Source organism: Geotrypetes seraphini, chromosome 1 (genome assembly GCF_902459505.1).
Source record: "Geotrypetes seraphini chromosome 1, aGeoSer1.1, whole genome shotgun sequence".
Taxonomy (NCBI): Eukaryota; Metazoa; Chordata; class Amphibia; order Gymnophiona; family Dermophiidae; genus Geotrypetes; species Geotrypetes seraphini.
Genome location: NC_047084.1, coordinates 532,765,155 through 532,789,982, shown reverse-complemented (window position 1 = coordinate 532,789,982; position 24,828 = coordinate 532,765,155). Strand labels below are relative to the sequence as shown.

General features: G+C 41.7%; 1 protein-coding gene across 7 annotated transcripts in view; it reads right to left on the bottom strand.

Annotated features, from left to right (window-relative positions):
• SEMA6A (semaphorin 6A) overlaps positions 1-24,828 on the bottom strand; it is a 380,082-nt gene that overhangs the window by 88,953 nt on the left and 266,301 nt on the right. For 4 of the 7 annotated variants that reach the window (XM_033929046.1, XM_033929048.1, XM_033929042.1 and 1 more), the window contains exons 12-17: positions 24,388-24,543; positions 21,334-21,510; positions 19,924-20,064; positions 19,707-19,787; positions 18,140-18,198; positions 14,186-14,206 (exon numbers count right to left, since the gene is read on the bottom strand). In XM_033929046.1, the coding sequence (XP_033784937.1) occupies positions 14,186-14,206; positions 18,140-18,198; positions 19,707-19,787; positions 19,924-20,064; positions 21,334-21,510; positions 24,388-24,543 (635 nt within the window). Of the gene's footprint in view, positions 1-14,011; positions 14,063-14,185; positions 14,207-18,139; positions 18,199-19,706; positions 19,788-19,923; positions 20,065-21,333; positions 21,511-24,387; positions 24,544-24,828 lie in introns of all 7 variants that reach the window. The other 3 variants (XM_033929045.1, XM_033929049.1, XM_033929043.1) reach the window with 1 other exon arrangement.

Genomic DNA, 24,828 nt, shown 5'->3' with positions numbered 1-24,828 from the left:
CCCCCCGGAGCCCTTTAAAATACGTTTTTTCTTCGGTGCGATTAAGTCCTGCGCTCAGTTGTCTGCGCTCGGTTGTCAGTGCGCCTTTGTCCCCGCGCGCTTTAGACTATAAACCAAAAGACCCCCTATGTCCTTTATGTTCCATTTTAATATCTATAAATGTATTTGGGAAGCTAGGTGCAGCTTAGAAAACCAGAAGGTTCACAAAGTAAATATCTCCATAAGCCTTCACGGTAGAATTTCACTGATCATTTCAACAATATCCTTTTTTATGCAGTTTAAACCAGTTATGCAATTTACTATTACAGCACAATAGAGGCCAAAGTGAAATCATGACTTCCCCATGTATCAAAGAGTGTAAATAAGCACAGATAAATGTAATAATTCATCACGACTTTTTGTGCTTCGATGGACTGTAAGAGAAAAAGAAAATACTAGTTAAAAAATACACATGCTCTGATTATAAAATTGAAAACCATCTGGAGTACTGCGTTCAATTCTGGTCTCCTTATCCCAAGAAAGATATAGTGGCGCTAGAAAAGGTTCAAAGAAGAGCGACCAAGATGGTAAAGGGATGGAACTTTTCTCATAAGAGGAAAGACTAAAACGGTTAGGGCTCTTCAGCTTGGAAAAGAGACGGCTGAGGGGAGATATGATTGAAGTCTACAAATTCCTGAGAGGAGTAGAATGGGTACAAGTGGATCGATTTTTCATTCCGTCAAAAATTACAAAGACTAGGGGATACTCGATGAAGTTACAGGGAAATACTTTTAAAACCAATAGGAGAAAATTTTTTTCACTCAGAGAATAGTTAAGCTCTGGAACGCGTTGCCAGAGAATGTGGTAAGAGCGGATAGCATAGCTGGTTTTAAGAAAGGTTTGGACAAGCTCCTGGAGGAAAAGTCCATAGTCTGTTATTGAGAAAGACATGGGGGAAGCCACTGTTTGCCCTGAATCGGTAGCATGGAATATTGCTACTACTTGGGCTTTGGCCAGGTACTAGTGACCTCGATTGGACACCGTGAGAATGGGCTACTTGGCTTGATGGACCATTGGTCTGACCCAGTAAGGCCATTCTTATGTTCTTATGACCATTCCGGTATTGCTTTAAGATGTGTTTGCAATTACTGGCCATGCTGCTCCCATAGGTCTCTTTTTATTCCAAGGAGATTTTAGAGAGTTTGACAGTCCCTTTTTGAAGGCACTTCAAAAGCATCTGGAGATGAGTAAGTAATGTGCTTAGCAGGCATGTTTGACACTGCTTTCCTGGTCATGACAGAATCAATATGGGAGCAGGCAAGGTAACATGTTTGACAAAGTTGAAATGTTGATGATGTCAACATCTTCTCCTTTTGATGCTGAAGGGCTATGATTTAAAGGATCCCCTGTGCTGTTAATAGTCTTTGAAAAGAAAACAAAATAAAGAGTGTCTCTGCTTCATATGCTTTGAGCAGACTCTGTGATTTATGGTGCCAGTTCACATGTGACAAGTGCTTCGAGCGGTGTGTAACAGGTGACCCGAATGCAACCATCTCTCGTCTGACTGGCATGTTTTGCAAAAGAACATGCTGGATCAGCTGTGGTGTGACTAAGAGTTCAACCTTGAGAAGTTACAGCTAATCGTTGCAATGATTAATGTAGCACTGCACCCCAAGCTGAGGGACTGCAATGATAAGGGCATTGCATTATGCTTATCTATCATGACAGGAAGTGTGGTTCCATTGCCAGACTTCAATACTTCAAATTAGAGCGTTTTCTCATTTTTGCTTCACTAGAAGAAGATGCTAAGTAGATTATTTGCTAAAGCTATCTAGAGAACCACACAGCTCAGCTGCAATTATTGGTAGCACATAAATGAATGTATTCCTCTCCAAATTATTTTGCTCAGACCTCCAACAACTCTTCATCTTGGCTGATTCAAGAGCCATTTGGGGCAGATCCAGATAATTAAACACAGAGCATTCCAAGGCAGGGAACAAAGCAGGATCCTGAGAAGGGAAGAGAGCTGGGAAGACCTTTTCCCTAAGGTGGCACGTTTCACTGTTATGTGGAATAGTGACATTAACTTTTTGAAAGGAATTGGACTATTTAACATTCTGGAAGAAGCTGAGTGCCCATCTGTTTGGCCAAGCCTTTGGTGAAGCCAGTTGAGAGCCTGGGTATGAAAGGGAACCCAATTTATGAGGCCGAGTTTGCTTTCTGCTGTGTCGTGGTCTGTTCATTCTTTGTTTTTACAGTCAACTGTTCATATGTATGTTTGCCTTGTTAGATGAAATCTTTGTACGTGATAAATTGTAATCTGCATTGAATGACTTTATTAGGGGCCCCTCTTATAAAGCCGCGGTAGCAAGTCCCGCACGGCAAATGCAACGCAGCCCATTCAATTCCTATGGGCTGTGTCATATTTGCTGCACCAGGACTGTCTACCGCAGCTTTGTAAAAGAGGCCCTAGGTTTGTGGGATATAAATGCTATTAAATAAATAAATAATTTGTCTCCTTGTGAGTTCACTGATCAATAATAACAGTACCAGTATGGCAACCACTATGATCATTACAAAGCATTGTTTAGAGGGGAACCCCATCCCTCCCCCCTCCCCTGAAAAGCCAAATTGTAGACTAGTGAAATTTCTAGTAATTTTACTATTCTAAAATCTGGCTTTTCTGATGCCTTTTCCCCTTTGAATAGTCCTTATAATGACCGTAGTGATTCATTAGCATTTTTAAAATCTATTTTGGACAAGTACATCTAAGGCACAGAATGTCCCAGTTCAATGTCATCTGCTACGAGGGGTTGCTGAAAAGTTCCAACTTCCCAAATTCCAAGCGGTATTTTGCCACTGTAGCTGAAAAGAGTGTTATCTTATTTCGTTAAGTGCCAATTTGCAGAAACAAAATTCTATGTTTTGACATTGTTTTCAGACCATTGATTGAACCATATCCATGTCATTGTGGGCTGAGAACTTTTCAGTACCCCCTTGCATTAATCTACCACAGAGAAATTTCCTGATCCATGTGCTATGGATATAGAAAGAAAAAGTTGGCGGTAGAAAACTATATAACTCAGGTTGACAAAAAAAAAAATCCCTACAAGTGGAAAATGATGGGCATTCTATAAGAGGAAATTAGTATGTGCCTGAGTGGGGGGAGGGTGTAAACAAAAATGAGTCTAACCATTGAAGCTCAGCGATATCATTTTGTAAATTACATAAGTGCTGAGCTATATTTTCAACTTTGTGGAAGACTGGATAATGTTTTGGACCTGCTATTAAGAGCTGAAGCTAGTGCCCTGGGTTCACTAAACTGATGCCTTATCTAATTGGTTAAGCTTGCGCTTAGTTTTGCAGCAAGGTTTGGTTGTCTCACTCTTGGTTTAGACCAGCAACAATGCAGATGTGTCAGCAAGCATTTCAAAAAGTGCAATAAGACAACAAAACAAAATGCACATTTTACCCCCTTACCCCACACTCCCCGAATTCTATATATGGCATCCAAATTTGAGTGTCGATTCAAGATGCAGACGGAACTTAATTGGATAACGAAACATTAATGAGCAATAATTGCAGACTAACAACCAATTATTGACATTAATTAGGATTTGTGTATGTATCTGGCTGTGTGCTATTCGATAACAGTGGGCTCCCAAATGCCAAAGCGCGCAACCCTTAAGAGGCATTGCCATGATAGGGGAATGGGCGGGTCAGAGGCATTCCAATTCGTTGGGTGCAGTGTTACGGAATATGAGAGATCCACGCCCAAATTGAGGGCCAGGATTTACATCAGATTTCAGCTGGCGTAATGTCATCAACTAGAGCTGCACACGGCAATCCACTCTAAGCGCTATTCTATAAAGGGTGCGGGCCCTGTAGAGAATTTTGAGTGCCATTTATAGAATCTTCACTTAGGGAATTTTTTTTCCAGGATTGAAAGGTCAAATAGCAATAGCTGTATCTTTTGATGGCTATGCTTAATGTAATGTTGCAGATTTCATCACTTTGTGGGGCCTTTCCTATGGCACTCTGTACCCAACAACAATCACATCAGAGGTCAATGTTAGCATGCTGAATGCCATTACTTTAACTGTTGTTCTCTTTGACAATGTGCTTTGTGTTGTGTGTGTGTGTATGTGGGGAGGGTGGGTTAGACCTCTTGTAGCTGTTGCTGCTTGTCTCTGCCACTTTAATATGGTGACAGGACAAAAGTGCACGAGGACAAATGTGCGCCGACAATTCAGCACAAAGACTTCAGCATGCCACAGGAAAACCTTCTTTTAAAGGGCTCCAACAGGGGTGTGTGGGAGGGAATCCCCCCACTCTACTTAATAGGGATTGCGCTGCTTCGCGCTTCCATGTTGGGGAGCGTGGGGGGTGTAAACCCCACATTATACTGAAAACCTGTTGGTCGGTATATTAAAAGTTAATAAACTTGAAACTTGAAAACAATTTTTTCCCTAAAAATAGGGAAAAAGTTAAGTTTCCAGTATAATGTGGGGTTACAACCCTGCCCAAACCCCCCCCAATGCCAGCGCGATCACTATTATGTAAAGTGGGGTGGGGGGTTCCCCACCAACACTCCCCGTCGGAACCCTTTAAAAGAAGGTTTTCCTGCGGCGCAATGAAGTCTTGCGCTGAATTGTCGGCGCTCGTTTGTCTCGCGCGCTTAAGACTATGAACCCTTTAATATATAGATACAACAAGAATTGTACATAGATTTAACACAAAAGACCAGGTACTCAATACATGCGCACTATGTACAGGCCAAAGAGGCCCAAGGGGTTAGGATGCTTCATGCACTATCCTAGTAAAGCAACCTAATTATATAATTAAAGGAAGACACTAAATCAGTACTACAATAGGAGCCAGGAGTGTGATCAAGGGTGAAGCAGAAGGGCCCAATTCACTAAACGAACTGTGCATAATGTTTCCATTTAATATCTTCAGCACATTAGCAATTCTGAATTTTGGCCCTACTTCTACAAACGGTGTCTAACTTATAGGCACTATTATGCACAATTGTCAATCATCTGCTAGGCGCAGTTTATAGAATCATGCCTAGCGGTCTTAGGCCCTGGTAGGCATTGAAACCATAAGCACACTGCCATTTAGGCCAGGGTTTTTTTGGCCTAAATGAGGGCGCCTAAGTCAAACCAAACTCAAATTCTGCACACAATTCGCTCCCTAACCATGCCTACTTTCTGGTAAGCGCTGCGGGGTAGACATCTGCCTCAAAGTGGTAGGCGCCTACCAGATAATTAAATTTTTTAATCATCTTTAATGGCACTTTTTCAATTATCAGCATTGAATATCCTAATTAAAATTTAAGTTAGATGCCTAGATTGGCTAAGCGCACCAATTAGAGAATGACACGGTGACAAAATTCATCACCGTTCCCCGTCCCCCGCGGATAACCGCGGGAAATAATCCCATGTCATTTTTTAGTGTCTATTTCTAGCCTCAGTCTTTCTACACCAGCATTCTTCAAGCAAAGCTTGCAGGTCAGTGGTTGTGGCCATTCATACTCTGATTATTATGGGAGCCATTGTGACATCACTGATGTGATTGGCTCTTAGGCACTGGTGGAATGAGGCATTATGACATCACAATATTTGCTCTGGAATGTTGCTGCTCAATCTCAGCATTCTTCAAAGCAAAGCTTGCGGGTCAGTGATTGTGCCCATTCATACTCTGATTCTTCCCTCTCTCCTTAAAGAATGACATGAAGATGGTTTTCCGCGGTGACGGGAACGGTGATGAATTTTGTCACCATGTCATTCTCTAGCACTAATCTAGGCGCCTAACTTTAGGCGTTTTTTATAGAACCAGGGTCATAGTGGCTAGAATCAATGTTGGATCCTACGGACTTAGGGTAAAAGTGTTTGTTATTTTTAGTCCATTTGGGCTTTTCCTCTGATTTTCAGACATAGTCTTGATTCATGTGTTTTAATTTATAATGCACACAATTCAACGTAATGAGCATTAAATCAAGAAGCTCTTTTACTGAGCTGCATTAGGCACTAACATGTACCTAACGCAGCAAAAAAATAACTCTAATACGGGATGGTTCAATGCATTCTATGTTAGTTTTAGGATGTGTGCATGCTAACCATGCACTAGTTATTTGTTTATGAGGCGTGCTCAGGCCAGAGAGTTGGCGTTCCTGCGCTAACCAGTTAGTGCATCCATCTTGCTGCAAGTTAATTGGTTAGCGCATGGTTAAAGTGGGAGCCCTTACTTCCTCTCGCAATACGTTCTTAAAGACAGCCAGGCACTAAGGCTTTGATTCTATAAACAGCGCCTGGTTGTCAATCAACTGCTAGGCATCTATTATAGAATCGTGCCCAGCGGCACCTAACTCAACTTTGCATTGGTAGGCATCATAATGTTTTCCTGGCCTAATTTACTGGCAGCTTACATGGACGCCTACCAACACCTAACCCAATCTCTACCCCTAACCATGCCCACTTTCCAAGTAGGTGCAGGTAGGTACCCTGCCGAGTTCCATGTGGAACTTAATAATTTTTTTAAAAAATTAGCTTTTAATGGCATTTTCAATTATGTCAACTAAGTCAATTGGTTAATTTTGAGTTCCTCGCGGAACTCGGCTGAGTACCACTGATCTAGACGCTGTTTATAAAATCAGGGACTAATAATAACATTAGCACATGGCCATAAAGGAAATAAATAGAAAACACGGGATGGCCTTAGCATGCAGGAAAGATCCATGTAAAAGGACCCCCCCGGCCCCAATGCACACCCCTACTGGATGGATATCTTAGTAATCATGATGAGGTTTTGAGGTTACTGGACATATTCAGAATAGAAAAACTATTTTCTTGTAAAATAATGGGGCAGTTTTCAGCAGCATACTGTAGGTGTGCTGATTGCTCTCCAATCACGCTATGCCCATATTCCACCAAGAATCCAGGCCATCTGCTTTCACTATTCTATATAAGTGCAGTAAGCAGAGACATTTCCATTCTGATGCTCTATAAAAATCCTGCAAGGCTAGCAGTCTCCCAGCGCAGGATAAAAGAACCTATTTTTTTTCCTATTATAGAAACTATATGCATTATTAATGTGGTATCAATTTATTAGGCTGGTCAAATTATCAAGCTGTGGTCTCTTTTTATTATTCACTCTTTCCCACTGTGATTCAGAAGAGATGAAATGCTGTTAACCCTATTTGCTGCCCTTTGTTTATTTCTGATTCACTAGTTTGTGCCACATGCAGGGGGGCAGGAGAAGTGTAAGGTACATATAAAGACCTCTGTAAGTGCCCCAAGAGGGAAGAGACACTCATGGTAGTAAATGAGAGCGTTCTAGTGCTAAACAAGGAATTTGGAGGCATACATCCAGCCTGGAGTTTTCCTGACCTGTTATCCACTGACAGCTAGGCTGAGTAGAAACTTATGTGATAAATAACTAATCTTTTTTTTTTTTTTTTTTAATGATTCCAAGTCTAGTAATATAACAAGTAGATTTAAGCAGATAAGAATTATTTGGGTCTTCTAGTCTTCCCTCTTTGTTTATGAAGAACAAAATTTCCCTGAGATTTGAAATTCAGGTCAAAAAAATTCAAAATACAAAGATGCAACTACACCACCGAAAACATTTCAGTATTTCAACTAGAGTCCACATTCCACATTTCCAAAGGGTTTCACTTCTGAGGCTTCATGAGATTTAAATCAGCAATCTTAGGACTAAGCTACCAGGTGAGACACTAAGACAACATTCTCATGAGACTACGGATATGGAAACAGAAATACACAATTATATTGCTGTCTGTCATACATAATGCAATTTTAAAGGCAAGAATCTGGTATCCATGCCCACAGCACAGAGAGATATGATAGAGAATCTATAAAATATTGAGTGGAGTGGAATGGATAGATGTGAATTGCTTGTTTAGACTTTCCAAAAACACTAGGACTAGGGGTGTACAATGAAACTAATAAGTAGTACATTTTAAAAAAATCTGAGAAAATATTTCTTCACAACATGTAATTAAACTCTGGAATTTACTGCCAGAGAATGTGATGAAAGCAGTTAGCTTAGCAGGGTTTATAAAAAGTTTAGATAATTTCCTAAAACAAAAGTCCATAAGCCATTATTAAGGTAGACTTGTGAAAATCCACTGCTTACTTCTAGGATAAACAGCAGACAGTCTGTTTTACTCTTTTGGGATCTTGCCAGGTACTTGTGACCTGTGTCGGTCACTGTTAGAAACAGGATACAGAGCTTGATGGACCTTTGGCCTGTCTCAGCATGACAACTCTTTATGTTCCAATGGTTGTGGAAAATAAAAGCCAATAGGTTGTGAGAGGAGCAGGGGTGGACACATTCTTTTCCCATACATCTCCCCTCTTCTGAAACAGAGAGGAAGTGGCCTAGTGGCTGAAGCAATAGGCCTGATGACCTAGTAAATCTAGGGTTCAAATCCTCTTTCTATCACAAATTGGAGGCAACTTTACAAAGGCCTTTTGATAAGGGCAGAAGGCTACGAAACTGGGTTTCATTCCCACTGCAGCTCCTTGTGATCCTGAATAAGTCACTTAACCCTCCATTTCGCCAGATACAAATACTTAGACAATGAGCACAGTAGGGACAGAGAAAGTACCTATAAGTAAACCACTTTGGTTATACTGCAGAAAGGTGGTATATCAAATGCATGACCCTTCATATTTATCTTTTGCACATATGTGACAGTATAAACATTTAAAATGCCTCTTATAAAATTATCCCGTGCACAAAGGTGCACATGATAACAAGAATGCGTGTAATTTTAAGTGACTTGGGTGTAGCATGTTGTGGGACAGAGCATAGGCTTGAGTTTATATATTAAGTATATAAGAACATAAGAGTTGCCATACTGGTACAGACCAAAGGTCATCAAGCCTAGTATCCTGTTTCCAACAATGTCCAACTGAGGTCATAAGTACCAGGCAAGATCCTAAAGAATAAAAAAGATTTTATATTGCTTAACCTATAAATAAGCAGTGGACTTCCCCAAGTTATCTTAAAAATGACTTATGGATTTCTCTTTTAGGAAATTAGCCACACCTTTTTAAAACCCTGTTAAGCTAACTGCTTTCACCACATTCTCTGGCAATGAATTCCAGAATTAATTACACATTGACTGAAGAAATATTTTCTCAAATTCGTCTTAAATCTACTACTCGTACTTAGTAGCTTCACTGCATGCCCCCTGATGTCCATGGCTTCATTTAAGCCACAATTTCTGCAGCTTTTCTGGTGTCTATATGTCTTTTTACAATGAGCTAAAATAGGCAAATGCTTGACTTCCAAACCTTGGAAACCTGTTATAAAATTACTCTCTTTACCTCCCATTGCCTCAGATAGCCATTTAAGGAGTAAGTTAGCAATGTGGGCTACTGTTAAAAGACATTTTATTTTACCACTATCTCATGCTGTTTTACCAAAGATCCCATTTTATGCAGTGAAACCTACTTACTAATAACTGGGGTTAAAAATAACCCCAGTTATTCTTGATAACTTCCCATCTTAGATAGTAAGCTCGCTGGGGAAGTACACAGTATACCTGGCTACTCAATGCCATTGTACAGTGTATAAAGATGATGGGGGGGTCGATATCCATTGCTATTTGGTCAAGTAGGGGAAGCTTCTATCCAGTTAAATAATGCCGAGTGTGTCCATGACTAATATTTGCTCTACCTTGAGGAGGTAGTCTCTCCTGTTTGGGTGTGTCATGACTAATATTCAGCATCACTTAATCACAGAGTAAACAGTAGCTCAGAGGCCCAGACTCTATAAACAGTACCTGGCGTTAGGCGCTTAGATCAGTGCACTGAGTTGATCTAACTTAATTATTCAATTTGGCTTAATTGGCGCTGTTAATTGAAAATCTCCATTAAAAAATAAAAAAAATAATTAACGGGTAGGCGACTAACTCTTTGAGGTAGGTGTCTACTCCGAGGCACCTACCAGAAAGTAGACGTGGTTACAAGGCAGATTTTTGGTGGAGTTTGGGCGTGGTTTGACATAGGCGCACTCATTTAGACCAAGAAAACCCTGGCGTAAATGGGAGTCTAAAGTGTTCAAACAAGTGAGAGTCAAAAAGGCACAATGGAGAGAAGCAAAGTAATCAATTCTATAAAAACTCTTGATTGATAAAAAGTTCTCATAAAGGACTCAACACAAGCTATGTTTCGGCTATCAGGAATAATAATAATAATTTATTTCTTTTATACCGCTATACCAGAAGTTCGAAGCGGTTCACAACAAGAAAAATGCATACAGTCAATGTTTAGGATGCACAATAAAACAATCAGTCTAAAATACAATAAAATTAATAAAATAAATCGGTTAAAATCTAATAAAGTTAAAACAGTGGCATAATTAAAAAAATAGACAGCTGTAGGAGTCCAAATGAGACTGATCTCATACAGATGTATAAGAGAATACATAAAGAGCTCCTATAAAAACAACCCTAGCTTCTCTCGTGAGCTAGTTTTTGGAGCAGGAGCAGGCTGGATTCCTATTCTCATTCTCACTGTGTGTTCTGTGTGGAGACAGGTGCCTAAGACCACATAGGCTCCACTAGGCATGATTCTACAAATGTCGTCTAGTGGATGATTGACCATTGAAGTTAAGCGTTGTTTATAGAATCGAAACCAGACTGCCACAGCACTGCCTGGTTAGTGCTGAGGTGGTCTGGGGACAGAGTTTGGGCAGTCCTGGAAATAATGCGGGCATAGGCAGTGGAACACTTTTTTGTTGGGGGGGGGGGGGGTGAAAACTCTGCCCTAGCCACAGCAGAGTCCTGCAGAATGATGACTCTTCTTTCCCCGGTTCCTATAATTTTAAATCTTCAGGCAGCCGCCACACAGCATCAACAAACAGGCCTACCCCCAAAGTCTTCATTCTACAGCAATGCTGCCCGAGGATTTAAAATTATAGCAGCTGGGAAGGGGTGGGGTGGGGTGGGGGGTTAGAGCCATAACTAACTCTTCCGACTGCCAATTTTTGGGGAGGCCATGGCCTCTCCCATTCTGATGCCTATGAATGCGGGCACTGCTAATATTCAATGTCGGTGCTCAGATAACTATACAGCCAAGAAGGATCACAAAAAGCTGTCCTAACTTGCCCAGACAACTATCTGAATACCAGCCCTGGACAACTTGCGGGGCCCACTGAAGATTTGGCTATTCAGCACAGGTTCCAGCTCTGAGCATCCAGGTCATAAATCTGTCCACAGTTCTTGGTTTTTCCAAAAACACTGACCACCATGAGCTGAATATGGATCAGGATAAGTATTAGGTATTATTTAAATTTGCCATAGCAAGACAGATACATAACAAAGAAGGGAGGGGATAAAAAAATAAAGAAAAGTGGGGTACAGCACTGGAAAGGAGAACCAAAAAAAAAAAAAAGGAGAAGAAGAAGGAAGAACAGAATTGGACCCACTATTTACAAAGACAAACTGCAGACCTCATAGCATACTCTGAAGAAAGCCACAGTATGGGGCCTGAAACATTGGTTTCTACCTGATAAGACACAATGAGACCCAGAAACCTGCAACAAGCACACTGCCAACTGTGGAAGCCCTGAGAGAACAAATAACCCAGCTTCACGGGGAGAACATCTTAAACTCACAGAGACTTTTCCATTCTATGGGGAAAAAAAATAGACCAACTGATTTTCTCACTAAAATTCAAATTTGTGACCAACTGACTTTCCCACCACAATTCAAATAGGTGACCAATGGACTGCCCTGTTCCCAATCAGGTCAGTGGACCCACTATTTACAAAGACAAATTGCAGACCTCAAAGCATGCTCTGAAGAAGCCACTACATGGTGGCAGAAACATTGGTTTCTACCTGATAAGATGCAGTGAGACCCAGAAACCTGCAATAAGCATAGTGCCAGCTGCGGAAACCCTGAGAGAACAGAAGTTTTCAAGTTTATTTGTATTTTATATACTGCCCATCAGAAAAGTGGGATTAGACTGGGTAACAGCCAGCGGGGGTAAAGCGAAGGCAGAGAAAGCAAAGAGTTAAAAAGGAAGGGCAGAAGAAGAAAGAGCAGGAGATTTGGCCTCCAGCCAGGTTGTTACCCCAAGAGAGGGAAGGCAAAAAAGCCCAAGTAGAAACTACATGAGAAGGGGAAGGGATGGTAGGAAAGGGAAACAAAAACCTTAGGCTTGAAAGCTGGAAATTATCAACATTTTCAGTTAAACATGATAATTCCTTTCTTGCATGTACTCTTCGATGGGTTTATTCTGGCTTCCTGTAAACCAGGCATGACAGTATCTAACCAGCCATTTGTGGTATTATGATATGTCAAAGAAAATACTTGCCAAATTCTCCCTCCTCCCTCCTACTTCCTGCCATAATCTCAGGGTAAACAAAACTGAAAAGTCCTGAAGTGTGATGATTAATGAGGGCACAGTACTAAGAAAACCAGCCTGACTTCTTCAATAAAAATAGTCCATGCACCAAATTTTTGCCTTCTGGATGGAGAGAAGTGCTAGTTAAAAGATCTTACTTTCTCATGTCCTATGTGCCGCTTAGTTTTACACTGCAAATACCGAGGGCTGATTCATAGTTCATGGCAACTATTTTTTTTTCTCGAAAATTGCACAAGCATTGGAAATCTAATATATATGTTTGAAAGTGTGTGACATGTACTTAATATTGCCATCAGATAAGAGATGAGTGCAGGAGTCTCTGGTAGGGGAGAAACAAAAAAAAAACCCATGACATTTGAAATCATTGTTTTATTATGGCATACAGTGTCTAGTCTCCCGGGTTGTCCACGGTTTGTTGCCATCGATGGAGAAGGCAGTGAGTACCATAAGTTGCATTTGAGACTACTTTGAAGGATGTTAACAGTTAAACAGTTTCTTCTTGTACTTTGTTGCTCATGTTGTACACTGTATGCCATAATAAAATGATGATTTCAAATGTTTTTTGTTTTGTTTTTTTGCTTCTCCCTTACTAAACTAAACTAAACTAAACCTTAGGTTTGTATACCGTGCCATCTCCACAAGCGTAGAGCTCGTCATGGTTTACAGGGTTAGATTGAAAAGGAGCTACAATGAAGGGTTATAGGAAAGATGCTAGGAAGATAAAGAGGGACAGGGTACCAAAGAGCAGGAGGTGTTAGATTTTTGAAAAGAGCCAAGTTTTCAGGTGTTTGCGGAAGGATTGGAGGGAGCTTGAAATTCTGAGCGGGGATGTGAGGTTGTTCCAGAGTTCTGTGGTTCTAAAGGGGAGGGATGTTCCTAGTTTTCCTATGCGGGATATACCTTTTGCAGAGGGGAATGATAGTTTCAGTTTTTGGGAGGATCTAGTGGAATTAGGGTTAGATGAGTTCCAGAAGAGTGGGATAACGGGAGGGAGGATGCCATGTAGGATCTTGAAAGCTAAACAGGCACATTTAAAGAGGACTCTGGAGTGAACTGGGAGCCAGTGAAGTTTGGACAAGAGTGGGGAGATGTGCCTTTAGCGAAAATAAGCTTGGCCGCGGCGTTCTGGATTAGCTGAAGTCTATGGAGTTTTTTTTTAGTTAGGCTTAAATAGATGGAGTTGCAATAATCCAGTCTAGAGAGGATGGTGGATTGAACAAGGACGACAAAGTGAGAATGATGAAAGTACGAAGTTGCCATGACTTATGAATCAAGCTTCGGTATCTCCTAGCAAAAATGTGTTTACAGCAAATCAGTTCAGGGATGACCATATATATTGTAAAACAAAAAAGTATGCACAACAAATTTTGGGCTCCTTTTAAAAGTTGTTGTAGAGGTTTCTACTGCATGCCAGTGAGGCAAATGCTCATAGGAATTCTATGAGCGTCGGAGCAATTACCTTGCGGGCCGCGGTAGAAACCTTTACCGCAGCTTTGTAAAAGTCAGCGTTAGTGAATTGGGCCTCAGCATGGCAAATGGGACAATCTATTTTCTAGGATGAAAGAGACGAAGATGAAGATGGGCTATTTCGTTCTAGAATGCTTTAAGATGTATATAACACTGACCATGCACTGCGCTGTGATGCGTTTCATGATCTGGCAGGGTAGCTGAAATGTCTATAAAAAATAATTGAGGGGGAAATTGTAATAATGTCTCAAAATTAAACAGGATTCTGAAAACAAACTGGGAGCAGCTGACACGGGGCATTAAGGTGAATAGATGGGAAGTGGTGCTCTTACCATTCAAAGCCACAAAGGAATCTGAAAGAAAAACAAAAAGCAGCAAATTTAGATACAAACAGAAAATGAAACGAACAATTGTATTTATTTATAAGCTGATTCACTGGCTACCAGTGGTACAAAGAAAACAAACGATTAATGGTTGTTGACTGTACTTAGCTCAAGACAAACTACCCTCTTATACAGGGGTGCCCACACTTTTTTGGCTTGCTAGCTACTTTTAAAATAACCAAGTCAAAATGATCTACCAACAATAACATTTTAAAAAACACAAAGCACACTGTACGCAGAGAAAATGTTAATTATTATTTGTATTCGGGGGTTTTTTTAGAGGTCAAAGCAGATGACTTTAAAATATGCAATGTCACCTCAGTAACAACTATACAAAAATAGACAAATATACTCCCTCCCCTTTTACTAAACCGCGATAGCGTTTTTTAGCACAGGGAGCTGCGCTGAATGCCCATCGCGGCTCCTGATGCTCATAGGCTCCCTGCGCTAAAAACCACTATCACGGTTTAGTAAAAGGGGGCCATAGTGGAAAATATAGACAGCAGATATAAATTCTTAAAACAGAAACATTTTGATCACTAAATTGAAAATAAAATTATTTTTCCTACCTTTTTGTCTGGTGATTTCATGAGTCTCTAGTTGCACTTCCTTCTTCTGTAAATCCAATATTTCTTTCTTTGTCTTTCTTTCTGACCCTCCCCTTTTCTTTTTTTCTTTCTTTCTTTCTATCTCCTCCTATCCCTCCTCTTTATTTCTGTCTTTCTTTCTCTCTCCCCCTTGCCCCCTTTCCAAGCCGTCGCACCGATTTTTCTACCTCCCCAATTTTTCTCTCTCCCTGCCCCCCACAAGCCACCACGCTGATTTCTTCCTGCCTTCCCAAGCCAGGCCAGGTGCGTACAAGCGCCGGACCCAGAAGCCTTCACCTCTGATGTCAATTCTGACATCGGAGAGGAAGTTCCACGCCAGCCAGGCAGCAATTGGCTGGCCCAGAACTTCTTCTCTGACGTCAGAATTGACGTTGGAGGTGAAGTCTTGTGGATCTGGCGCTTGTACCCGCCTGGCCTGGCTTGGGGAAGCAGGAAGGACAAAATCGCAAAGGCAACACGATCGACTCGCATTGCCTTTGTGATCTACTGGTCGATCGCGATCGACCATTTGGGCACCCCTGCTCTAATACATTAGGTATTTCCCTGTCCCTGGAGGATTTACAGTGTAATCCTGTGTATTGCAAATTGTGTGCCGCGGCACACTATTCTGGGTGTTCCGTGAGACGCCAGTGAGGAGAAGAGCGTTGGCACTGGCTGACTGCTTACAGGATATATCCCTCTTGGCGAGGCATGTCCTGTAGGCAGTCAGCCTGTACTGGTGCCTCTCCTCCTCGCCAGAATCTCTCCTCTCTGCACCTCTCCTCCTGCAGCCCCACCGGCGTAGCAACTGCAGGTGCAGGGCCCCGTCTGGAGAGCCTCCACGCATGTGCAGATATCAACGTGATGTCACGCGTCGATGTCCGTGCATTTCCGGATGCCCTCCAGCCACGACCCCGAGCTAAGTGTGCCGTGGCTGCAAAAGGTTTGCGGAACACTGGTATAATCTAAATTTCCAACTAAGGTGATGGAGGGTTAAATGACTTGCCTAAGATCACAAGGGGATTTGAACCCTGTTTTTTCTTTGATTTTCAGCTTCTGCAGTAACCACTGACACCACTCCTATACTCCATAATATATGATAGGGGTTACCCCCAATGTCTGTTAGGTTTCTAATGTTGTTATGAGTTTATTGATTTAAATTTGAATCTGTTGTATTTTTAATTGAATTTTACTATAATTTGCCTTTGGTCATGATAATGATTTAGACAGCATATAACATGTACAGTATTAAATACCAGGCCCTTTTACAAAGCCAAATTAAACAGTGGCAGGGTTTATTGTGTGATAGACAACAGCGCAGACAAACACTAGTGTTTCCTGTGTTAAAAAGGCAGCTGCTGTTGAGGTAAAGTCACTGCATCAGCTGCTCACCATGGAATTGGGCAGAACATGGGCTGTGACAGGGGTAGTTAACCATGTCCTAGCTGTCAGAAATGCTGATAGCATAGCCAAATGTATTGCCACCTCAAGACAATTGCTAGAGGGATAGGGGTCAGGCAACATTTTTTGGAGGCAATGACTTGAGAGGGCAGTGGAGAGGGTCTGCTGTTGCCTTGAATGATCTAATAACTCTATGGACCTCCCCGCATCCAGTAGGACATGGGTAGTATGAGGATAGAGAAGGGGGCCCAGGTATTGAGTTAGCAGAGAGCAGCGTTTTCCTGGGAAGGGGTGGGATTGGACTGTAGGGGTTCAGGGTACTGTTGCCAGAGGCTCAGAGGGCCCTGAATTTTATAAGTGTGCATGTGTGTGGGGAGAGGGGGGGGTGGTCAGGATGTTTAAGTGAGGGGAGGAGGTATGAATTGAAGGGACAGGGTTCTGGCTTGAGGGAGGGCACATATTGTATGGGGCTTGGAGATGGGAGGGGGGAGAGAACCAAATAGAAACAGATCAGAAGGAAGAACTGAGTGTGTGTGTTGGGGGAGGGGTTGGAAGTGCAACTGCAGTCTGGTGTTTAGGGCACATGCTCATTTTAATGTGGGTTCCAAGTGAACTGAGCATGCTTAGGAGGGAGGGGGAGTGTCGGCATTGGCAGCTGGAAATGCGCTGATGAGTGCCGGGAGGATGAATCTGCTCAGGCCTGCACCACAATAAGTTATTGGCTACACAATAAGTTACAGGCCTACTATTGGCCTGCACCACAATAATTTAGGAAGTGTGCGAGCACTTGCATTATGAGGTACTTCATGTAACGTGGTGCCTCTGTGGTAACTGTCTGCTCTGTCCGGTAAATGTAGGACAGATGGTGGCCACGCCTCCTTCATTTACCACACAGCCTTTGTACTTACTGCATGGGAATTTTTGTGTTACCCATGCAACAGTTACTACAGGAGAACCCTAATGAATAATAATATTCTTACTTTTTTATTTATTTAGTAAGGAATGTGGCACTATAAATAGTGCAACACACTGATAACTCCTAGAAATAGGTTGGACAGAGGAAAATCCAAACCTGTGAACACAAAGCTTATGAAAGGTGGAAGAACAAGACCCCAAAGCTTTGGAAACTGAAGGCACTTCTTTGGTGGAGCAGCCCAGGCTCAATGGGGGCAGCAAAGAGACCCTGGAAGAGCTCAGTATTTGCAATCGCAAAACATCTATTTCCTGAAGAAGCTCTTTTTATAGAGTTAGAGCGAAACGGAGATCTTCTGTTGTATCACTTCTGGATGGCCGGGTAGAAAACTACACCCGAGCTAAGTACTATAGATAAAATCCTAAATAAGGGTGCATGCATATTTATGCATGCATAAATATGCATGCATAGTTCACACAATGCCACTTTTATTGGTGCCCTTAGAGGCAATTGTATTTAAAGAACAAAAAAGAACATCAGTAGAAGTTTCTCTATAAAATAAAATTAAAAACTAAAAATTAAAAGAGAGACATTTGGACCGATGATAGCCCGCATTCGAGTTATTAGCCAAGACTGGTTCTAACGGTGAATAACAGAGGACACTTGAGGTCCATAGTCTCTATCTCAAATATCATTGGTACAGACATTCTTGATCTAGCATTAGTCTATTTTTAGGAGTTATCAGTGTATTGCACTTGAAAAAACGAAGGTATAATTTGCACTATAAATAGTCTAATATCCACGATATCTCAGATACCATATTCTATATGACAATAATATTTTTTTAGCACACTCGGAGAGATAGAATTGTTTTTGTTGCTCTTTTAGGTGCAGGTTCTGTTGAGGTATTTGTCACTGTTTATGAATATAATTGCTTCCCATTGTGGGCATTCAGAAAGATGCTTTGACCCAAGACAAACTCAGGGTACAGACTCTGCTTACTTTGGCATTCTCCCAGGCCTTCCGTATTGCCATGCTCAATGTCTTGTTCAAATGCCACTCTGTATGACAAAAGAGAAAAACAACACATACACACAAAAATAGAGAAGAGAAAAATAGAATGAGTTGCAATTTACAAGGTGTAGGAAGGTCAGGCCCATAAAGATTTCCAGCATGAATGTCAAATATAACCCAGGGCCCATGCACAAATAAATATACAGGCACAATTCAGGTCAATGTGACACTTTACTGGGTTCACAGCTTATATCCTTTATGAGCACAATTTCATTTGTAAGTCAGAGACATTTATCTCTGTAGGAAAATCCCAACACTTTGTCGCTGGAGTGGATAAAGTGACACAGATCCAGAGCAAACAATGGAGACATCACTGCCAGATGCCTCAAATATGCCAACTCTTCAAGTGCAGCTGACAATATTTGGCAAGATAGGCTCACATCAGCAGTATTACCTTCTCACTTCTCTTCCAGCTTAAACAAGAAATATTGCTGTTTATCCCTTACCCTTCAACATCCATTTTTTTTTCCTTACCCCAAAATAAATATACAGCAGTGCCTAGTAAATAGAATTAAATGGCAACAGATAATTTGATTCAAGTATGGGAAAGTCAACAAATTTATTTTTTTTAATTGATGAAATACTAGCAAGCTGCCCAAGGATTTGAGAGCTAGCATGTTATCAGCCTTGTTTTATTACCAAGATTTTTGCTCTCTCCTTGTCTGACTTAAAGAGTAGCAGAAAGGCTGTTCCAAATTTCTCTCACCCGATCTAGACACCTTTTCCTGTTACTAATAAGATGAGAGTACATTTCTGCAGATGAACCAGAACCAGTGGCCTAGTGAGGATGAGAGATGCCCGGGGCAGTGACGCTCTTCCCCTCCCCTCTACACTCCTACTCATCCCACCCCCCTCTGCTGTGCACGCGTGCCCTTTCCCTTTCCCCGTACCTCCTTAACTTTCCCGGCACGAGCAGCATCACCAACCTGCTGCCCCCATCAGCAATCCTTTTGACATCACTTCCTAGGTGTGGGACCTGGAAGTGACATCAGAGGGAGAGCCAACGCTGGCATGAGAAGCAGGTTGGAGCAGCTGCTCGCACCGCCACAGAGCTAGAGGTGGGAGAGACGTGAAGGTGCGCACGTGGCGGGGGGAGGGGTGGGAAGGAATAGGGGGGCAGAGAGGAGGATGGGTGCTGGTGCCCCCACCAAGACGGCACTAGGGTGAACTGCCCCCCCTGCTCCCCCTCCTTACTCTGCCACTGCCCAGAACTATGCCACTGCTCCCTTCGTAATGCCAAGGCTAAGCTTTGTTCTGATTTGAGTTCTCTTTGAACCCAGACAGACAATGATCAGGTGAGTCCTTGTGACAACAGAATCCAGGTAGGTACAAGGGAAACCAGAGCTATCCTCTGTCAACAGTGCTCAGCATGAGGTGTTCCCCCACTTCTTTTCAGAACTTCACTTGGTGTTGATACCTAAACCATACACATTTATTTAGGCGAGTGGCCCTAACACACACTGAAGCAGCCTCATACACATTACTCACTACTTACCTTGACCCCGGTACCAGCTGTGTGCATGTTCCCCCTTCTTTCAACCAAACACAGTATGGATCTCTGGATGCAATACAAGTCCTTCAGGAAATAAAATAAATCTCATGACCAATGGTAGAAGCCATCTTTTTTGAACTATTTTCATCAATGGCTTTTCCCTTTGGAAATCTGATTTTTTTTTTAACAGTTTAATGGATTAATAGCCTTTAGTACATACTTTTTGCACTTGCCGTGACGCTCACATCGTCCAAAGGGAACGAGGATCACACAGGTAGAGAACGCTACATACAGGGAGTTGCTGTGTTTGTCCAGGTGCATACCCACAATCCTCCTGTCTTCCACCCCATCATAGTTGCACCTAATTTGACCAAACATATGGACACATGAGTGCTAAAGTTTCTTCCATTTACTACTAACTATTTTTGTTTAGAAGCATAGCCAGACTTTAGGTTTTGGATGGGCCTGGAATGGACTAGTTGGGCCTGACCCACGCATTTCCACTCTACCCCCTAACCCACCCCATCAAAACAGTAAAAATAAATACCTTGGCTGGCGGGGATCCCTGGGCTTCACCAGCAGAAGAGATCTTTCTGGGATCCCGAGCAGACTCATCTTTCTGGCAGTCAGGAGTGCATTTCCATCTGATGACCGACACTAGCACTCCCCAATGCTGGAACATGCTCAGTTCAATGTGCACGCATGTGTGGGGGTTCCAAGTGAACTGAGCATGCTTGGGAGGGAGGGGGGAGTGTCGGCATTGGCAGCTGGAAATGTGCTGATGACTGCTGGGAGGATGAATCTGCTCGGAACTCCAGAAAGGACTTCAGCTGGCGGGGTCTGAGGATCCCCATCAGCTACATTAACAATGCGTGTCGCCACTGGGTGGGCCTGAGGAGAAACTCACCACCTGGGCCCACCTGAGGCTATGTCACTACTTCTGTAATTTTTCTCTTCCTAGTTTCACATTAATGGAGGGGGGTGGGGTCCTGTTGTCCTCCACCATGCTACCTATTCAAGTGGCCTTCATATCCTGGTGAAAAAAAAATGATCAACATTTTTTTCTTGGCTTCCTTTATCTATAATTGCAGCATTTTCTTGTTAATGCAATGTCAATCTCTTTTCTTTCATGTGTTTGAACCAGGCTTGCTAAGTTCAATCCTCAAGGGTTGCAAGCAAACTAGGTTTTCAGGATCTCCCTAAAGAATATACAAGAGAGAGATCTGCATACAATGAATGTATTGGGCATATAAATCTTTCTCATGCATTTTCATTAGAGATATCCTGAAAACCTGGCTTGTTTGAAGCTCTCGAGGGCTGAACTTGGACAAGCCTGGTTTAAACCATAACCAGATTAATGCTAGTCTCTTACCATTAGCAACCACACATATGTGGTATATAAAATGTATGACATGTCAACAGAATGTAGGAAGTAACCTCTAAAAAGAGAGGGTGTGCATATAAAGCAGCAAACTCAGAAAGAGAGAGAAAGAAAGGCAAGAAAAAGAAACCTAAAAAGGGAGGTGATTTCTATAACCTTTTAATGCTATGAAACATCAAACTGCATGGGGGGGAGGAGGGGGGAGGATCGCTGTAATAGATTACTGTAAGGAAAAAGGCAAATACTCACTTTTCAGGATTGTAAATGTCCATCTCCTCCAGAAAGAGACTATCATTTAGGAAGCCGCTGTTTCCTGTCCTTGCCAAGAACTTGAGAACGATTCCTTTCTCTGATCCCAGGAAAACCACAGTGTGGTTGTGATATGGCCCGGCAGCAGTATCTACTGCAATTTTGGTCAAGCGGTATCTGCAACGACAACATTGCATGCTTCTGTTAGTCTGTCATTATCCTGCAACTATATCCACTTCCCAATAATTACTTTGTGTTTCGCCTGTAATTTTCAAAATAGAAAAAAAAAAATAAATCCACCAAATGAACATTTCTGGCTGACTCTAGTATAGTTGTTCATGTAAAGCATTAACAGGACCTCAAAGTGTTGGTGGGCTGGGGGAGGGATGGGGGTGGGGGGAGGCTGTATATTTTTCTGGGCTGGTAGCATGCCAAAAACAGGCAGGATCCTCCGCACTGCCTTATTTGCTCTTCCAGATATAGGCAATGTGGCAGACTGCTTGACTGGCTTAATGGAGAAGGAAAAATGCTGCAAGCCTCTTATTCTGTTGAATTAAAAGGAGTGAAAAAGCAGTGAAGTCAATGGGTTCTGAGGGTGGTATCTTGGACAAAAATGTGTGAACAGGGTAAAACACCCACAACTGATATACACCACAACCCAAAATAATGATAATGAAACGGGATATCCTCAGTGCGAGGTAATAGCGAGGGGAGGAGAACCTCCAGCGCTTAACACAATAAGGCAGAGGCGGGAAACCAGCTTGATGAACAAGTTATTGAATTTGTTTTGGATGTGTGGTCATCGGAAGGATATTGTCCACTCGTCAATTCAAGCTACGTTTTACTTTTTCTGGAGTTGGCTGGGGGGTTCTTAGAGTGGTATCTTGGCTCTCATATTTTGTGTGATTTACTTATTTATTACTTATTGTATTTTTGATTATTCACTGCACTATTATCCACTATTGTGTTAGGCACATGGGAGATATCCAGTGATGGTATGCAGGTAGGGGTTTCCCGCCTCTGACTTATTGTGTTAAGCGCTGGAGGTTCTCCTCCCCTCGCTATTACCTCACACTGAGGATATCCCGTTTCATTATCATTATTTTGGGTTGTGGTGTACATCAGTTGAGGGTGTTTTACCCTGTTCACACATTTTTGTCCAAGATACCACCCTCAGAACCTATTGACTTCACTGCTTTTTTGCTGTATCTTTTGTAAGTTCCTTTGGCAGTGCCTTTTGGAGTTTTTTCTGTGTGAATTAAAAGGAGTGACATTCACCTCGGTCCAAGCTTCCACGTTGTGCCATTGAAGATAAGACAATATATCCAAACAGTGGAAGGATTTGTCTGAACGATGTAAGGAAGAATCATGAAAGTGAAAAATACACATGGATACCGTGACCAAGTCTTCATTAATTCACAGGAGTAGGCTTGAGGTTGGCCATGTTTCAGGTTTATTTAAAATTTAATACTATCTCTTATAAAAATTTCTAAGCGGGGGACGTAGTAAAACATAGACAAGATCACACACAGACTAACCTGCCACAAAAGGAATAACGGTAGAACTCCATTAATTGAAGAAAAGAAACAAATAAGGAAAATACAATTGGGAGGGTAAAATATATAACTGATGCATCCTATATAATAAAGAAAGAAAAAAAAAATAAATATTGGATCAAGGAAAATTGAAGAACTGGGATGGGGGTTTAATCTTCAAAAGCATCCCTAAACAAAAAGGAGCTATCAAGGGCTGATTCCCCTCTTAGGAAAGAAGGCAAAGTGTTCCACAGCTGGGGTGCATATATTAAAAAAAGATCTCCTTGCGTCTGGTATTAATGATTTTTAGAGAAGGAATTGAAAACAATAACTTTAATAACCTAAAGGTGACACCTAGGGAACGTCCCCTTATCTCGGCATCATCTCCAGATTCTGTTCACACATATTAAAACGCCTCACATAAACATTGAATATCTCTGGATTTTACTGGGAGTTCTTCGCGGAATCTGTTTCCGTACTACCCCATAAATAAACACCCACAAGCAACTTTCCTCGCTCTGTATTTCCTCTGAGATCTGCTTGGCTGGAAAGAGCTGAAGCATTTTTTCATATCCTGAAAACTGCTCTGAGGATTGTGCAGCATCTGCTCAGCCCTGTCACCAGCCCCGTTCCAGAACTGTGCCAGCACAATGGGGAATGTCGACGCATCCTTCCTTGTGTCTCAAAACGCTTTCTCAAAAAAAAAAAAAAAAAGAGCAAAGCAATGCCCGGAAATATCAAGGTTTATTAATAATAATAACTTTATTTTTGTATTCCGCAATACCACAAGCAGTTCAGAGTGGTTTACAGAGGAAGAGACAGTATATAGACAGCGATGTTACAAAAAAAAACTTTCAGTTTACATTAGCATGCCAAGAGTAGTCAAGATTTATCCAGAAGCATTTCAAAGATACAAGACAGGAAAGGAGTCAGAGAAATTTATCAAAGAGATAAGTTTTAATTGATTTCTTGAAGGTTTGGTAGGAGGGTGCATTTGAAATGAAGTTTGTTAAACATTCATTCCATTTGCCTGCTTGGAATGGTAATGATCTATCAAGGAATCTCTTGTAGATACAGCCCTTCAAGGATGGAAAAGCAAACAGGTAGGCACGTGAGTGTGCAAGTGGTGCCTGGAAATTCAAGGTTTCAAGGTTTATTAAAATATGATATTCCACCTTATCCAAATTCAAAGCAGCTTTACAAAAGCAAAATAACATGTTTACAGCAATACTTAAAAAATTTTAAAAAGGGGCAAGAACTGACTCAACAGACATAAAGAAGTAAGAGACAGACAGACAATAAACACGAAGACTAATTGGAACAAGAGGAAAAAATGGGAAAAGAACTACAATATTTGGATAATAAAGAACAATTAAGAGAAAAAACTAAAAGGATGGGTAATCAGGAGGAGCAGCCTGAAGGCCAGGTCTAATGTTGTCTTAACATGTCCTTAACAGGACGGTCAAATTTCGAAAGAGTCTTTAAAAAGAAATGTTTTTAGACTGGATTTTCCACTTACCTGACCATGGTTCTCAGAAACCAGGGCCTGTGGGCAACGGCAGGTACAGCCTCATCCATTAGAGGATGGGTTTTGATGAAGTTTAGTGTGTCATCTGGAAAGTCAGTGGATGTTGTGTATCTTTCTAGTGATGCAGAGCCAGCGCAGCTACCAGGCCTAAAAAAAAAAAGGATGAATGAAAAAAATAAAAATACTTTTGCAGCATTTAGCTGTGAAAAATTCAGCAACTTTTCTACACAGTTGGAATCAGGTATCCAAAAGCTTTGTACCTAGGCACTTCAAGATGATGGTGAATAATTAATACAGGTAAAGCAGCGGTCTCAAACTTTGCAGGGCCACATTTTGGATTTGTAGGTACTTGGAGGGCCGCAGCAAAAATAGTTAATGTCTTATTAAAGAAATAACAACTTTGCATGAGGTAAAACTCGTTATAGTAACTAT